Source organism: Haemaphysalis longicornis, unplaced genomic scaffold (genome assembly GCF_048455015.1).
Source record: "Haemaphysalis longicornis isolate Haplotype H1 unplaced genomic scaffold, Haemaphysalis longicornis Haplotype H1 scaffold_1, whole genome shotgun sequence".
Taxonomy (NCBI): domain Eukaryota; kingdom Metazoa; phylum Arthropoda; class Arachnida; order Ixodida; family Ixodidae; genus Haemaphysalis; species Haemaphysalis longicornis.
In genome coordinates this window covers 401622679-401637427 of record NW_027526203.1, presented here as the reverse complement: position 1 = coordinate 401637427, position 14749 = coordinate 401622679, and the positions used below count along the sequence as shown (strand labels likewise).

Sequence of the window (14749 nt, the reverse complement as noted above, 5' to 3'; positions counted from 1 at the left end):
GCACATTGCTAAATTATCGACAGACGCGCGCCGCGGCCGCCGCAATAACGATGTCATGGTAGCTGCTGGGATGAACCTGCCTTTAGATGTCAAATTTATGGAATCAACTGCTTGTGAAATGACAGTCTCGATTTTATGAAGTTCTCAATTTGACAAAATAATTTGAGATTCCCGGTGATTTTGTTAAGGTCGGTTTTAACTGTATTGGGAACTCGGAAAGATTCTGCGAATGGCTCCACCACTTGGAAGTTTTAAAGCCATTTAATTTTACCTCCTTTGGTCATGGAGCTTTTGTTTTTAGAACGACGCCGGAGCAGCTTTTCATCATATCAGCGCTGCTGACAGCATGCTCAGTGAGTCGCACCAGCGGTGAAATATAACTGTTCCAAGCATTAAAAGGGATTTAAGTAGTTCGTTTTGCAGCCATTCATTGATTCAGCCTTCTGGACAATGCAACCAACTTGTTGCAGTTGCATGAAGGTTGAATTAGTGGGAGTCAGCTGTATGGGTAGAAAAACTTGCACCAACATTCTCCTAAGTGAGACGTGGGAAGTACAGGACAGCCGATTATGCCGCTGGACAAAATTAAAACTCTTGTTGCTGAATGAGCTTAAGAGGTGGCCTTGCGAACCTGTCCCCCTGAGGGCATAAACAAGAAATGCTGCTCATGAAGTAGAATGGCTGTGCTTCTCTGCTTATGGGCACTGATTTGAGGGATTCAGACCATCCAGGCATTCATCCTTGGGCACAATGTGTCCTTCATAAATAGTTTCTTTGAACTGGAGATGTTGAACAGCAGGAGGATAAAATGATCGTGACATACACAGAATGCCAACGTGCTGCACAATCTCAAGGAGATAGAAATGAAGGAACAGTCAGAAACTGGGTTCAATTCAGTTAATGTTATTGGTATGCTTTTTTTTTTCTTGATCAGCATGTAGCAGCTAGTCCCCCTACGTTTCCAAGAATCATATCACCATCCCACAAACCTTCTGTAAAAAAAGAAAAAATGCATATATATGTACCATCATGAGCAAAAGTTAACGGTCCACAAAATCGGCAATTATGGGTTATTTCTCTGCCGCACAGCAGCCCGGGGTATTATGTGCGGTATTTTTGCAATACATCTCGCATGCATACCACAGTTTGTGGGTGGCTACCAGAAGAGAAATAACCTAAAAATGCCATTTTCGTGGTCCATAAACTTTTGCTCATGGCTGTACATACATTTCACGCAATATAAATTATGCAGGTTGCTCGGAAATGGGGTTTCATGACACCCTGTGCAAAACCCTCATGACTTTCTTTTTCTGCTAACTCTTGATTGATTGATAAATTGTAATGTCATTCCCTTTATATCGGAGGTGATGGTAAATCGTAATGGAATCCTTTTTGTATCGGGGGTGAGGATGTGTGTTGTCTCACCATGAGCCACGCTGCACAGACAATCTTGGTAGCTTCTCCACGCAGCGGGCACTATGTTGAGTGTGCTTTCTTTGCATAGCACCAAAGCTGTGCAAGGAAGCCAGCCTCAGGAAATGTGCATACAACCTGGTGGATAGGCAACTCTAGCCACAAAAGCAAATTGTTTCAGCAGTGTCACGTCCCAACTTCCCTTCCTCACCCCTTTGCCCTGGGGTCTCTCTCGCCCATAATTTACGCCGCTTTTATCATTCTGATGACAAGGTTTTAGATTAGGGATTTAGATTACCGGTTTCCAGTTTTAAGTGTGTAAGAGGAGAGGGGCCAGAAGGTTTTAGATCATGAATGGACCTATGGTAGTCGCCATGCTTGACCAGACCCTTGTCTACACCGTCTTTTTTAAAAACACTGACATCTCCTGGCAGTGGCACTGCGTAGGCCCTAGCTTGTAATCCGCCTGCCTTTAGGTGCCCATACATGGAACTGGGCTGTATGGGGTCAAGCATTGTAACACTGGTGCAGCTGTTGTCCATCCTACTATACTCGGTGACAACTTAAGAACGGCACCGGAAGTTGCCGCTGTGTCTTATCACCGCAGCCGGATGTTTCTCCGCGCGGCGCAAGTAGGGCATTACTGGGAATATTTTGAACATGTCGTGAGCCGTTCCCGTGATTTTTTGGACTTAATATGCTTAGAAACGACTCCAGTGACGACAAACAAATTGCGTGAGACAAGGCAGACGATATCACGCATTCATAGCAAACCCCTTTCAAAACGCGCGCGCACTGACGTCACGGGTCCGGCGCTTTGGCGGAGCGATACACTACATGAGGTGGTGCCGTTCTTGAGTTGTAACCGAGTATACTACTGGACACCTTCTTCAGTCATTACATCATATTGTGTACGGTGTTAGCAACTGGCATTGACAACTGGCATTGACATGCTTTTTCATTTATTGGGCTCCTTTGAATAATGCTCATGAGTAGTGTCTTGAAATGCTTACATGATGAATTGTGTGATTGACAGGAGTTCTACGAGCACACAGAGATCCTCTGGAAAGACAAAGGAGTCCAGGCTGCCTTCGAACGCTCAAACGAGTATCAGCTGATCGACTGTGCTAAGTAGTATGTGCCTTTCCTGCCATCCCTGCCTTTTTCTCAGTGCATGCACGCATGTCTAATGAAATTTTCCCTCTGAGGGACTTAGTAACAATTTTAAGTCTCGTCAGTTTGGCTGCACTGGCGGAACTGACTGGGACTGCGCAGTGCACACTCCTCTCGATTTGCGAGCGCAGCATGCGGCACTTTCTTCTTGATTTGCCTGTGGGGCAGGCAAGTAGAGCGCATGAATTCGTGGCTTCCTTGCACTTTTGTAGGAGGCAGCACAGAGGCAGAATAGAAAATACAAGGCTCGTTCTGCACAGTGATGTTGTTGGCAGTGAACCGCTGTGAAATAGTTTAGTAATGAAAAACCAATCTGAAGAGGCTGTGGTTTTTTTGTGGACTTTGATTACAAATGGAGTGTTGCAAATTGAGTTGTATAATGAAGCACATGTCTAGCTGCTTTTATCAAGGGCACATTTGTAATTTTATTTTTATTTTTATAGTGACAGAAATCTTGAGCTAAACAGCTTTAGGTTTTCTTAATTTGTGTAAAACAGCTTTTTCAAAATTTCGCATGTCAGTTAAGGCACAACACAGTCTGGAAGATTCGTGTTGCGTATAAGCAGCACCTTTAGCTTCTACGTTGCCTTAAAAATTAGCGCTGGGAAAGCTTTAATAAAGCTTGGCCTGATTCTAGACGTAAGGGAACAGCAGGGAAGGTGCAGGGTGACAATGGGATTAGCAATCTGTCATCTTGCCTGGCACAGAGGCTAATGAGTGTGCTTTTGCTGCAGCTGTGCATAACTTCAAATCAGCTGTGCAGCGTTTCTCCCTTCTTTCTTTGTGTTTTCATGCATGGTTTGTGGTACATTGGGTTACATCTAACCATGCACGGGGAATGAATTCAGTCTTCACACAGTGCTTGTTTACGAACCCCCCCGTGCCCTTCACCACAACTAATGCGGTCCACCAATGTTTTCTTTTGTGTGTGTGTGCAAGGCAGGGATTAACTCTATTGTGCTGGTATATTAGTAGACTGTTCCAACAAAGACGTCCCAAGTTTTGTTGCAACTTTTAGTTTTGCCCTTAGCTTTTTTTTTCCCCCTTCATAACGCAGCTGCGTATTGTTCTTTAGCAGTTACAGCCTTTGTGAGGTACGGTAAATAATTGAAGAGGAGAAATGATCCTTGTGTAGCACGCAAATTGAAGGGCCTAAGGCCTGTGGGTAGAGATGACCACCATGCAAGCGCGAAATGTGTCCTCATCTATTAACAACCCTCTAGCAAATCCAAGAAATCCATCATGATGGAACCTCGTTAAACTGCACCTATTGAGGAGCCCCCAATAAAAAACTATGTGCAAGGTGTAGCTTGGAGGAGAGTGTAGCTTGGAGTTGTAGCTTGGAGGAGAGTGTAGTTTGATAAAGCTAGATCTCTTTAAATGTTTTCCTAAGGGACCAGTAAAATCAGCTGACCAAAAACAGGTCAACTTACCGGCAGTTGGAGGAAGATGCCAAGGCGTGCTGCGCTTATACGACCGAAGTAAGGCAACATACCCAAATTGAATTGCACAGGTGTTTTTGAGAAGCTATAAAACACCCAGAAAAAAGCAAAAAATTACATGGGAGAGCCACGGGTGAGAAACGATAGTTTATTAGGACTAAGACTCGGGATTCGGGAATGTCTTAGATAACATGATGTGTGTGTCCCCCGAACACAATCATATTGCTTTGAAGGTGGTTAGTTCTGCCAGGAAGGAGAGCACGAGGCTAAATGCAGTAATACGGTCTCTTTGAGCAAGAGCTCGGGTTTACTGAGGCATACACTGATGCACGCATTTACTCATCTAACGTACACCTTTCTACAAAACAGTAGAATTATGTGCACTGTGCTCTGGGTCCAAGGGTTCAGCTACTAGCCAAAGGCCAGTTGTTTCAAATTCGGCAAGGTTGTATTTTGTCTCCGTGGCCCTTTTAAATCCTTCTGGTTCTCTTGTAATAGATCTTTTACAGATATTCATGGTAGTATGCAAGTTTCTGTTACCTTTTAATTTAATTAGTCAGCCTTCACCAGTTTGTTAGTGGTCATAAACATTGGCACTTTCATCATTCCTACCCTGACAGGGTGTGGTATGTTTCATTGGAAGGGAAGTATTTGCTGCCTGTGCCCACTAATTTATTTATGGGCATCAGTCAACTTCGTCCTTATGTAAGGCTGTGCGAAAAGCACCCAGTTGTTCAATCAATGCTCATTTGTGCTGCTTGAGACGTGACAATAGTGAGCGTAGTCTGGCCACAACAAACATTTCGTGGCCACTCTTGTCAATTCTCAAGTTCTGGCCTTGGTGTATATTGGTACTAAACTGAGTTGTCCTATACTACATTTTGCAGAAGTGGCAAAAATAATTAGCAGTTGCCATTTGCCATGCATGTGCACTTGGTGTTGCTAACAGGCTGAATTCAGAGCACCTTCCACACCTTGTTTTTATGACGGCCGTTCAGTAAAAATTACACTCCGTTTTTGTGGCTTTTTCACAGCTTACTTATGCACCCCTCTTCTGGGTAAAGGGACTTAGTTGAACTTTTGTTTGTGGCTGCACTGTGTAGTCTAACCCATGAACCCATGTAATCCTTACAGGAGATCTATACCCTTAGTTTGTCTGTAATGTGTGGTAGTTTGTCTGTATGTGCGGAAGAAGAGAGAACACCATGTGATCTTAGTGGACTGCAGTGTGTGGGCCAGTCTGTAGTTGGTGCATGCGTACATCATTGGTTTGCATGTGCAAAGCAGCACGCGAGTTCAGTGAGCAACAAAACGCCATGCAAGCCCCGGGCCTGCAAATTAACCGCGACACTGATTCTAGCTGCGAGTCAGGCACTAAAACATGGTCATGCGTTATTTGCAAAGTTGTTGTGAATGAGTTGCGAACTAAACTGGTTATGTTTTGGCAGGCTAGATATCGATTTTTGATTGGGGAAAATTTAGTATAGCAAAGAGAAGTGCCAATTGTATTAACTTTCAGTTTATAGAGGTTTAGCATCAGCTTAGTTAATAGATTTGAGATGGCAACTTTTATAGAAAATTAAGTTAAGGCCTCAAACAATGCTCTCTCTCTCTCCTTCTCCCTATCCCTCTTCACTGACATGGATGTTGGAGTTTTCATTCGTTGGCAAAAAAGATTCTGACATTGTTTTGTTTTTCTTGATATGCAAGTGCATGTACAAGGTGATACATTCTTAGCAGCAGTAATTTTATTGCGCAGCATGTCAGTGGTTGGGCAGCACCTAAAGCTGTTGCAGTAGCTGAAGCTGACCTGCACGGCAGGCAAAATAGGCTATTCGTTTTTAAATTTGAACTAATAAGGGGGACTAATTTCTTTGGGTCTTTCATGTTTTCCTTAATATGTAAAACTTGAGAAACCCTGGAACTTATTTTTCGCCCCACTGCTCTTTGACTAACCAAGCCTGTGTCCCGCTCGGAGAAACAGCCAGGTGACAGTAGTGTTTGTTCTTACAGTTAGAATTTTTATCAAGCTGTTATAAATTTGGTTGTCACTTGTGCTATTAAAGCTAGTTTAGTTAGGGCAGGTTCCATTAATCACCTGTTGAGTTGTCAATCAACCATCTATGGAAAGGTGCAAAAAATACTAATTCTGTTGAAATGTTGACCTTTTTTTTTCTTTTTTTTTTTTCCTGTCAGATTGATCAGGTCATAATATATGGGTATATGCACCGGAAATACAAAATCCCCCCCCCCCCCCCCTTTTTTTTTTTTTTGTAGTGTGTATGGGTGGATTCAGAAACTGAAATTGCTGCTCCTTGCTAAGCTAATATAAATGAAGGTCCCTCTATAAGGTAGGGGAAGCTTTCTTTGCCATGTTAGGAAATGTGCAGAAATGGCTGAAAGGGTGAGGTTTGGTTAAAGAGTTAGGCTTCAGTACCTCACTCAGCTTAATTCCGGCCACGAAAGACGTTTTTTAACCATTAAAAATGCAAGAAATACTTAAGAACTTTCAAATTTCGCGCCACAGTGACGTGATATCGGCGCGAGTGACGTCATATGGGCCAGCACTAAAAACATAATTTTCAGTGGGTTAGGTGCACGTTAGCATTCGAGTGATTCGATCAAACGGAACTAGCGGCCCCACTACAATCGTCCAGTCGTGTCCTGGCGATTGATTAGTTCGGCCGCCGTCAATCGCCGAGACAAGATTCTGTGACGTCATAGAAAAGTTGCTGGAAACTGGCTAGCTAGTCGCCACAGCTCCACACGTTTTCTTTAATATCTCCATTATTTTTGGAAGTTTGCGATGAAATCGGTATCATTTTTATCAGAACAAATCAGCCTTTCTAATAAACGAAACTTGTATTTTATCTTCAGGGCTCCTTTAAGAAGGCAGTGCTGAAGGAATGGAAAATGTCTACTCAGTCCTCATGTGTATCCATCTTCCATGCCTTGCATTGCACTGTCATGTAGAATGCAAAATATTTTTTTCTAAATTGAAATAATTTCTGGAGCAGTTGCTGCCATTGGTGGGGTGTTCACAGCAAGAGAAGTGGGCAAATTATCTCAAACAAATCTTATGTAGCAAAATTTTGGGCCCATTCATTTGTTGTAGAAATGAAATGGGATTGATGGCTTTTCTTTTTTTTAATGGGAAACGTTCGTGGGCTTCTCCAGCTATTGCGTGCTCTGCCGTGTAGGCTGTCAGATGACTCTCTTAAAATCCTCCATGCTCATTGGCTGGATGGCCTTAACACTGATTGGTCATAAGTCTCAGCGCCAGGCCACATTGAAAGGCAGGAGAATGGATCCGCTACACACACGACTATCACAACTGAAACTGAAGAACTGCCGCCCTAGGATCACTTCTCAATTGTGTGGGGCAGTGCCGTGAGATGTTGAGTAACCTGGATGAATGTAAATAACTACAGAAATTTTTCTGCAGTTTTCTGGACAGAGTTGCAACAATTAAGCAGCCAGACTATACTCCAAACGAGCAGGTAAGTTTTTTTTATGGATGTGATTGTTGGTGAGTTATTAACACTTTTAATGCTTTTGTTCTCTTTGTAGGACATTTTGCGGTGCCGTGTGTTAACCTCAGGAATTTTTGAGACAAAATTTCAAGTAGACAAGGTCAACTTCCAGTAAGTTTGCTCATAATTTTGTTCCCAGTATTGTGTTTATGGCAATAGTGTTCTGAGGTTGTACGTTTGAACACAAGCACTGTAATAGCTACATGTAGTGTTGACACACACTACTGAAAATTGACTGTAAATGCGTTTTTTCAAGGCTTGCGCGCTTGTTTGATTTTGCTGTTGGTGGTGTGCTGCAGTTCTAAAAAAACATTGTGAGCCGACTCATAAATTACTGTGTTCACCTGAAGCTATGCAGCTCTAACTTGTTAGAATCAAAGATAGTTCAGAGGACACTAATGCTACATTCCTTTCGTTTTGTCATGAACCAACCAGCCCTCAGCATATTTTAGCATATTTTATTGGGAAAGTGGGTTTTAAAAGTGGTGGTGTATTTTAGCACATCGTAGCACTTCACCATTGTGACTTGGGATGCTTCAGATTAAAATCTGCTTCAATAATCTGGAATAAAATGTGGTCTAGCTGTCATAAAGTGCAAAACACTTGTGTAGCTGACCACTTGTGTAGTTATGCACCAACTGGCCTGCCTACAATTTGTATTGCAGTCATAAAGTGCTCCTCCTGACAGAAAAGCCTCACCCTTGCTCAGGTATTCTTGGCAGGCATCTTTCCCTGGTAAAAAGTGAATCTCTGGGGTGCCACTTGTTAACTGCGAGCGTGTGCGAGCTGCAGTTAGACGACATGTTTGCGCAAACAAAGGTGTGATGGGCCACTTAGCCAGTTCGGGGGGAAAAATGACAGACGGAGGAAGCGTTTGCTGGGCAGACTGTTCATCTCTGTCCAACAATGGAGGGGGGAGGGGGACATTTTGTCTGCTCTCTCTCTCTCTCCCCCCCCTTCCTGTACATGAAAAATATTATATAATACATAATTTCATCGTACCCCTGTGCTGCATGGCCAGTTTCAGTCCTAATTGCCCAAGCACAATTTCTTTTTAATGCGTATTCCTTTCATGTGGATGGATTTGCTGCAAAGTTCAAGGACTTAATGTGCATATAGCTAACAACCGCTCACAAGGCTCGAGGCTAGGTGTTGTGAAGGGAATCGAAGGTGGCTGAAAGTGTGCTTGTTGTGTCACGCAGCATGTTTGACGTGGGTGGACAGAGGGACGAGAGGCGCAAGTGGATCCAGTGTTTCAACGATGTGACAGCCATCATCTTTGTAACCGCCTGCAGCAGCTATAATATGGTGCTTCGAGAGGATCCCAATCAGAACCGGTTGAGGGAGTCTCTTGATCTATTCAAGAGCATCTGGAACAACAGGTGGGGATGCCTCATTTCAGCCCACTGTCATTTCTGTTGCATCGAGGTTTGCTTGTGCAGGAGTACTGAAGGGTGCTTGTGTTGCTGCTGCAGCTTTTTTTGTTTAACTAGTTATGTGCACCATCTGGTATTGGGGGGCTCGACCCAATGGGAAAAAAAAAATATATATATATATCAAAAATTTCTGGAAGATTCGAAAAATACTGATAGTTATATATAAGAAATGTGATGCTGAAAGAAATTTGGAATTTTTTTTTTTTAGGTAAATATTTTTCTCAGAATTCCTAAGGACTTTAAAGGTACCACTAGCCTGGAAAAATCCAACCTTATGCCAATTCACAGGAAGGGCAGTGTCAAAGAACCTACATGAACGAACACTAATGTGTAAAAGCAAGGTGGCCTACATTGATAGATTACAGTGTTGTAGGTATAATTACACCACGTAGCGGCACTTTTTAATTATTGCAAAAAACACCAAATAGAGGAGAACAGGCATTTAATGCTCCGTACACTTTTCTGCACGATGATTTGTGGCGTCAAAAATTGTGAATGGCGAAGCCAAATTGCCCGAGCTTGCCTGAGTGGTTTTCTAAAAGATAGCAAGTGAGGGGCATCTAAACGCCAAATAAATGAATATGGCAACTTCTTCCCAGTGCATGTTCTGGTAGGACACAAACCTCAGCTAGTAGACTTCTAGAATAGGCTGCCTCCCTACCACTAGTGGTAGGCTTTGTTTCAGGTTCGATTTCAGTGAAATGCTTCGCCTTGGGGAGCAAGTGCAGTCAAAATGTGCATGCGGATGAGTGCAATTGTGCCTACTTACTGCAGCGCTAATGTATGCAACAGATGGTAGTCTTCTTGGCACAATTTTTGTATTGCGGCATCCACTGTGGGCTAACGTATGAGTTAGCAGAGAACGCTGGCTAGCTTCGCTAGAGAAAGTGCTACTTGCCATACACTAGCCCCAGCGGAATCTGAAGACTCACACACGGGTTTGGGTACTCACATGCATAGACAAACTCCGGCAATCCAAAGTGAGGCTTTATTGCCTGGTCTGGCATATACCAGACGACACGACTATCGCTTGCGGGGAGACAGTGGCTCCATTCACTCGCTCAAGCTGTGGAACTCGGACCTCGATATCCGCCATCACAGCCGCAGGAGTGGGGGAGGCATCCCTTGCGGCCGGTCAGGACAGAATCTCTTAGCAGAGTCCCGGGGAACCAACTGGGTTCGCCGTCATCGGGGCATTCGGAATAGGCACTACCGAGCCAACTGATTCCGACCAAATCGCCCAGTTGACTCCCGGTGGAGTGCTCGCGCATCGCACAGGTCGGCTACAGGAGAGGGGAGGTCTTGCCCTGGTCGGGGAGAGGGTGGCGCGAAGGAAGGCGACAAGCTGGTTCTCCTTCCCCCGCGCCCTCGCACACGCATTCGTGGCAAGCCAGTTCAGCACGTTGCATGGGGTCGCGAAGAGGTCACGACTCACGTGATGCGCCGGCTGCCCAAAATGGCGGCTCCCAGCGTGCCAAAACGTGCAGGCAAGGCGTAGGGAAACAAGGGTCCCCACACCACGCAAAGCCAATAAAAGGGCCCTGGCGCACTTTGCACTCTGTGTGATAAGCTCTTTAATATCAATGAAATGTGGAAGGAAAACAGAAGAGAGAACTTCCAGCTTTAATGATGTATTTCTTGGAAAACAAAGCATCATTGGCCCTCCAACAAAAGCCAAGGGAGCTATATTTAAGTTAAAAAGTTGCTCAGCCTTTGCTGTCTCCTTCAGAATAAACACTTTCAATAGCATTTGTAGATTATGAAAAAGCCTTTGATTCAGCAAAAACCGCTGCGAAGTTGGAAGCATTGAGAAATCAGGGGGTAGAGGAGACATGCATAGGGCACTTGGAACATGGGAGCGTTTATAATGAACATTATAGTCGTTCTAAGAGTGGAATTTCCCCATTACAATGGGGGTCAGGCAATGTGGCACCACCTTTCCAGCATCTTTTACAGCCTGTTGCGAACGGCTATTAGGAAGGTTAAAGGGACACTGAAGTGAATTTGTCAAGCTCCCGTTTTTGCTTGCACTGCGTAGACTGGCTCAAATTAGCACACTTTTCATCGTTTATCCGGTTGACAAATCGGTGATTATTTTACAAAGCGGGAAAGAAGAAAAACTGCCATGCGCGGTTTGCGGCGGCCGCACCAACTAAGCTGTGACGTTGGGAGGAGGGGGCACCGTGATTGGACGATGCCCAAGGTGAACAACCAAACAAGTTTCGGTTTCGGTTTCGGTTCTGTAAAACACAACCGGTGGCGTTGTTGGATGGGCATTCTCAATAACTCAGTAATCATCGTACCGCGCTTCTGCCATATTGTCAGCTGTAAAATTCATAAGATAAGCCTCCCAGGACGGCTTGGAATCCTAGCATTCACTAGCCGAGGCCTACGCAGTGCATGAATGCCCTCCGCGTACCCGCAGACGCCCAAATGCCATGCGCTTCTCCCCCATATTTGGAGCTTGCCTCACTCATGCCTGTATCGTAAAAAGCGTGTTCGCACCAGGCCAAGGGTCTGTTGATTCTGGCCTGTGCCCACTGCCCGCAAGCAGTCGGTGCTTATGGCAACAGCACGCCAACGAGAACTGGCTAGCGCACCAGTGCCAGCCTGCGCGCGTTTTGTGAACTAGTTCGTGGAGCCATGAACGTTGCGGCCCAAAAAAAGGTGCACTCAGTATAGAAAACATCGGGGGAAAACGAAAAAGTTAACTTGTAAAAAAAAAAAAAAAAAAAGAAGGTACCAGCGGGGATTCGAACTCCCGACTTGCAAAACACTTGCGGTGACATACCTAGCGCTCCATACCACTCGGCCACGAGGTGAGCTCGGCTGACCCTGGAAATATAAGGTATATATTGTGTAACCAATTTACACTTTTATTTAGTTTTGGCATTTCAAGCAGCTTAGGTGACTATTTGTTGTTTTGCGCTCGTGCAGTAAGCATCCCCCAAGTTTCCACAATATCTCATGTCTAGCAATTGCATTTTTTAGACGGAAAAGCGTTCGCAGATGCGTAGTCGTGCTGCTGACCGCTGTGCTTGTTCGCCCAGCGCAAAAAAGTGCTTCCCGCACCATAGTTTTACGCTGTACGGTAAAAATATCAGTTGGTTTGATTTCCTTAGTACCTATTGACTTCGCTGACTCTTCTCCCGCCTTCAAGAGGGGCGTACCAGTCAGCGAAGCGTCGCATGTGCGCTTGTGCAGCGACCTTGACTTGGAGCTAGATACAGTGTACAAACTAACCAAGTAAAGAAAGGCAGATTCTTCCATTCACAAACGTGTCCTGGCTTCGTTTCAACTGAGCGAACGAATTGCGACGACCCGTCGGCGGCCGGTGGACGAAACGCTGGGCCAACTGACTCTGTCTGAAGGCCGGGGAGCCGTGCAGTAGCGCAGCCAATTGCGAGCTCGGCTCCTCGCGACGTCACATGAAAACGCCGCAGAAAATGGGCGAGCGTAAAGAGAGGAGGACAGCATTTTCGAATTAGTTTTTCTACTAAATAAAATCGCGTAAACGCGCCCAGAGTGGTCGAAACATGGCCTGGGGACTCCGGACTACAATTTGCGCTAGTAATCCCGCAATGTTTACATATCACTTCAGTGTCCCTTTAAGAGAAGTCAGGCATACAAGTAAATGGAGAATATTTGAACTACGAAATATTTCTAGATGTCATCATCTTGTTTAGTAAGTCGGGAGATGGCCTGCAAAAAACACCTCAGTGACTCCGCTCCAACAGCTTAGTTGTAAGGTTAAAGAGGAGTATGAAAAATTTGGAATTAATGTTACTCGGACATGCAGGAAGCATCCCCTTTAGTCCAGGTAATGAAATGGTAGAAGAGGTGGATGAATACAACTATCTTTGACCAGTTGTCAGGGCTGATTGAAACAAGAAACCCAGGGTCTATTCGATTCAGCCTGCACCTCTTGAACCAGTTCACAGCGGTGCAAAGTGGGTTCCGCCATTGGCGGAACCAGCCCTGCACTTTTGTCGTCTGCTTTTGCACCTCCTCGGCAGGGAGTGCAGGCAGAGGCGTGAACTCGTCCTGCACCCGTCGGCACCACCGGTGAATCGAACGGCGCGGTTCAGGTGCCGCGAGCTGCACCACTGAAACGAACGGCGAAGTGCTGCACCGCCTGAACTGGTTCACGTGGTGCAGGTGAAACGAATAGACCCCCAGTGTAGGATCTGTTATGGGCTGGGGTCAGGTTTCGGCAAGCTATAAAGTAATGAGTAAGCTATCCCTATTACAAAAAAAAAAAGTAAAAAGTATGCAGCCAGTGCACACTCTGCGCGATTTATGCAGGGGTGGAACAGTCATGCCATTTGCGCCATTGAGCGCCAAACTTGTTTACCGCGCCATCCTGCGCCGCCCCGCCCCTATTGCGCCAAAATTGTTTATCCGCACCACCCTGCGGCGCAGAGCCCGAATTTAGCTGCGAGATACGAGACCGCCATGATGCCTCATGCTCGAAAACATAACTGAAACATCTTTTTTGAGTGGTTATGGTTTCGGTTTCATCAAGGATGTATGAGCGGCTATGGAAGTTGGCTTTCGCTTGGCTGCAAAGCTGCAGGCACTACGCGCCTTCTCCGCCTTCACTTTAGATTTATTCGGGTTGCATTTGCACTTTGTTTTTAGTCAGTGCCGGCCGCTGTGCCATAATCAATAAAAAAATGACCAAAAGTGAGTGCACTGTTTTTTTGTCACATCGCAAACAGATAGAAAACAATAATATTCGCATGAAAGGTTGTAGTTTATTGGAGGTGAACTTCAATTTAGTCGACCATTTTTGATGAGTGCAGCTGCACATATTTTTGAACAAACAGGGTCTCGGACACTTTGCCCTCACTTGTTCATTCGGTTTACCTTTCATGTGAGGTAATTGCTCATTTTTTCCTGTAAACTTTGGGGCTAGCTTTGCTTATGTGGAGGATGGTCCATCATTAATTGTATTCTCGCGTGCTGTCGTTATGTAGTACGTTCATCGACTCTCGCAAATCTATGACGGGCGAAGACAAAGCTATGTTCTGCTTTGCACGCACTGGAACCGCTGTTCGATAGAAAAAATGCAAGCAAACACCTTGTTTTATGAGTGCACCGTGAGTTTAGGGTGCCTCAATTCACGCTTGTCCACCGTACATGGTGGAGGCACGTATGCGTTGATGTCGCCGTTTTGGGTCACTCGCTTGCCACCGCAGAAAGTCACTGCAGCAAAACCGCGCTATATGTCTCGCTGCAACGTGGTTTACTTGGGAAGTTTGAATCATGCTATCTGTTTCGCGTTGCTAGGTCTTGTAGGAAGCGAAAACAACCATGCGTTGAGCACTTCTACGTAATTGAGGCGGCACGGGACCGTTCAAAGGGTGTCTCCAACCTGTTCGGCAGCGCTGGCATAGAGGCCTTCTACGTGCGTTCGCTTAACTCTGCCGTCTACCAGACTTGAAGCAAGGCCTGTTATCTGATCCCTTTCGACTCTGCACGTTATCACCCTTTGAACGGTGATAATGTGGCACATTCGTTGGGGCTGAGTTATAACTCCGCATATAGTAAATTTCCATATATAGTAAAACAACTGCATTCCTGGTTCAGAGTAGGGTCTAGTGCACAGTGGAATGCCTGATATAGTAGATAAGATAGGGGTTGTGTAATTAAATTTGTCTGATATGTGATGTTGTATTTATCTTTTCTGCTTGGGCCTAATTCTGGCCTACAGTATTGTCTAAATAAAAAAATAAAAAAAAATAAATGT

General features: G+C 45.0%; 1 protein-coding gene across 2 annotated transcripts in view; it reads left to right on the top strand.

Moving 5' to 3' along the window:
- Galphas (G protein alpha s subunit) overlaps positions 1 to 14749 on the top strand; it is a 58188-nt gene that overhangs the window by 4497 nt on the left and 38942 nt on the right. For both annotated transcript variants that reach the window (XM_077686822.1, XM_077686823.1), the window contains exons 5-8: positions 2450 to 2547; positions 7474 to 7528; positions 7599 to 7672; positions 8764 to 8943. In XM_077686822.1, coding sequence (XP_077542948.1) covers positions 2450 to 2547; positions 7474 to 7528; positions 7599 to 7672; positions 8764 to 8943 — 407 coding nt within the window. The remainder of the gene's footprint in view (positions 1 to 2449; positions 2548 to 7473; positions 7529 to 7598; positions 7673 to 8763; positions 8944 to 14749) is intronic.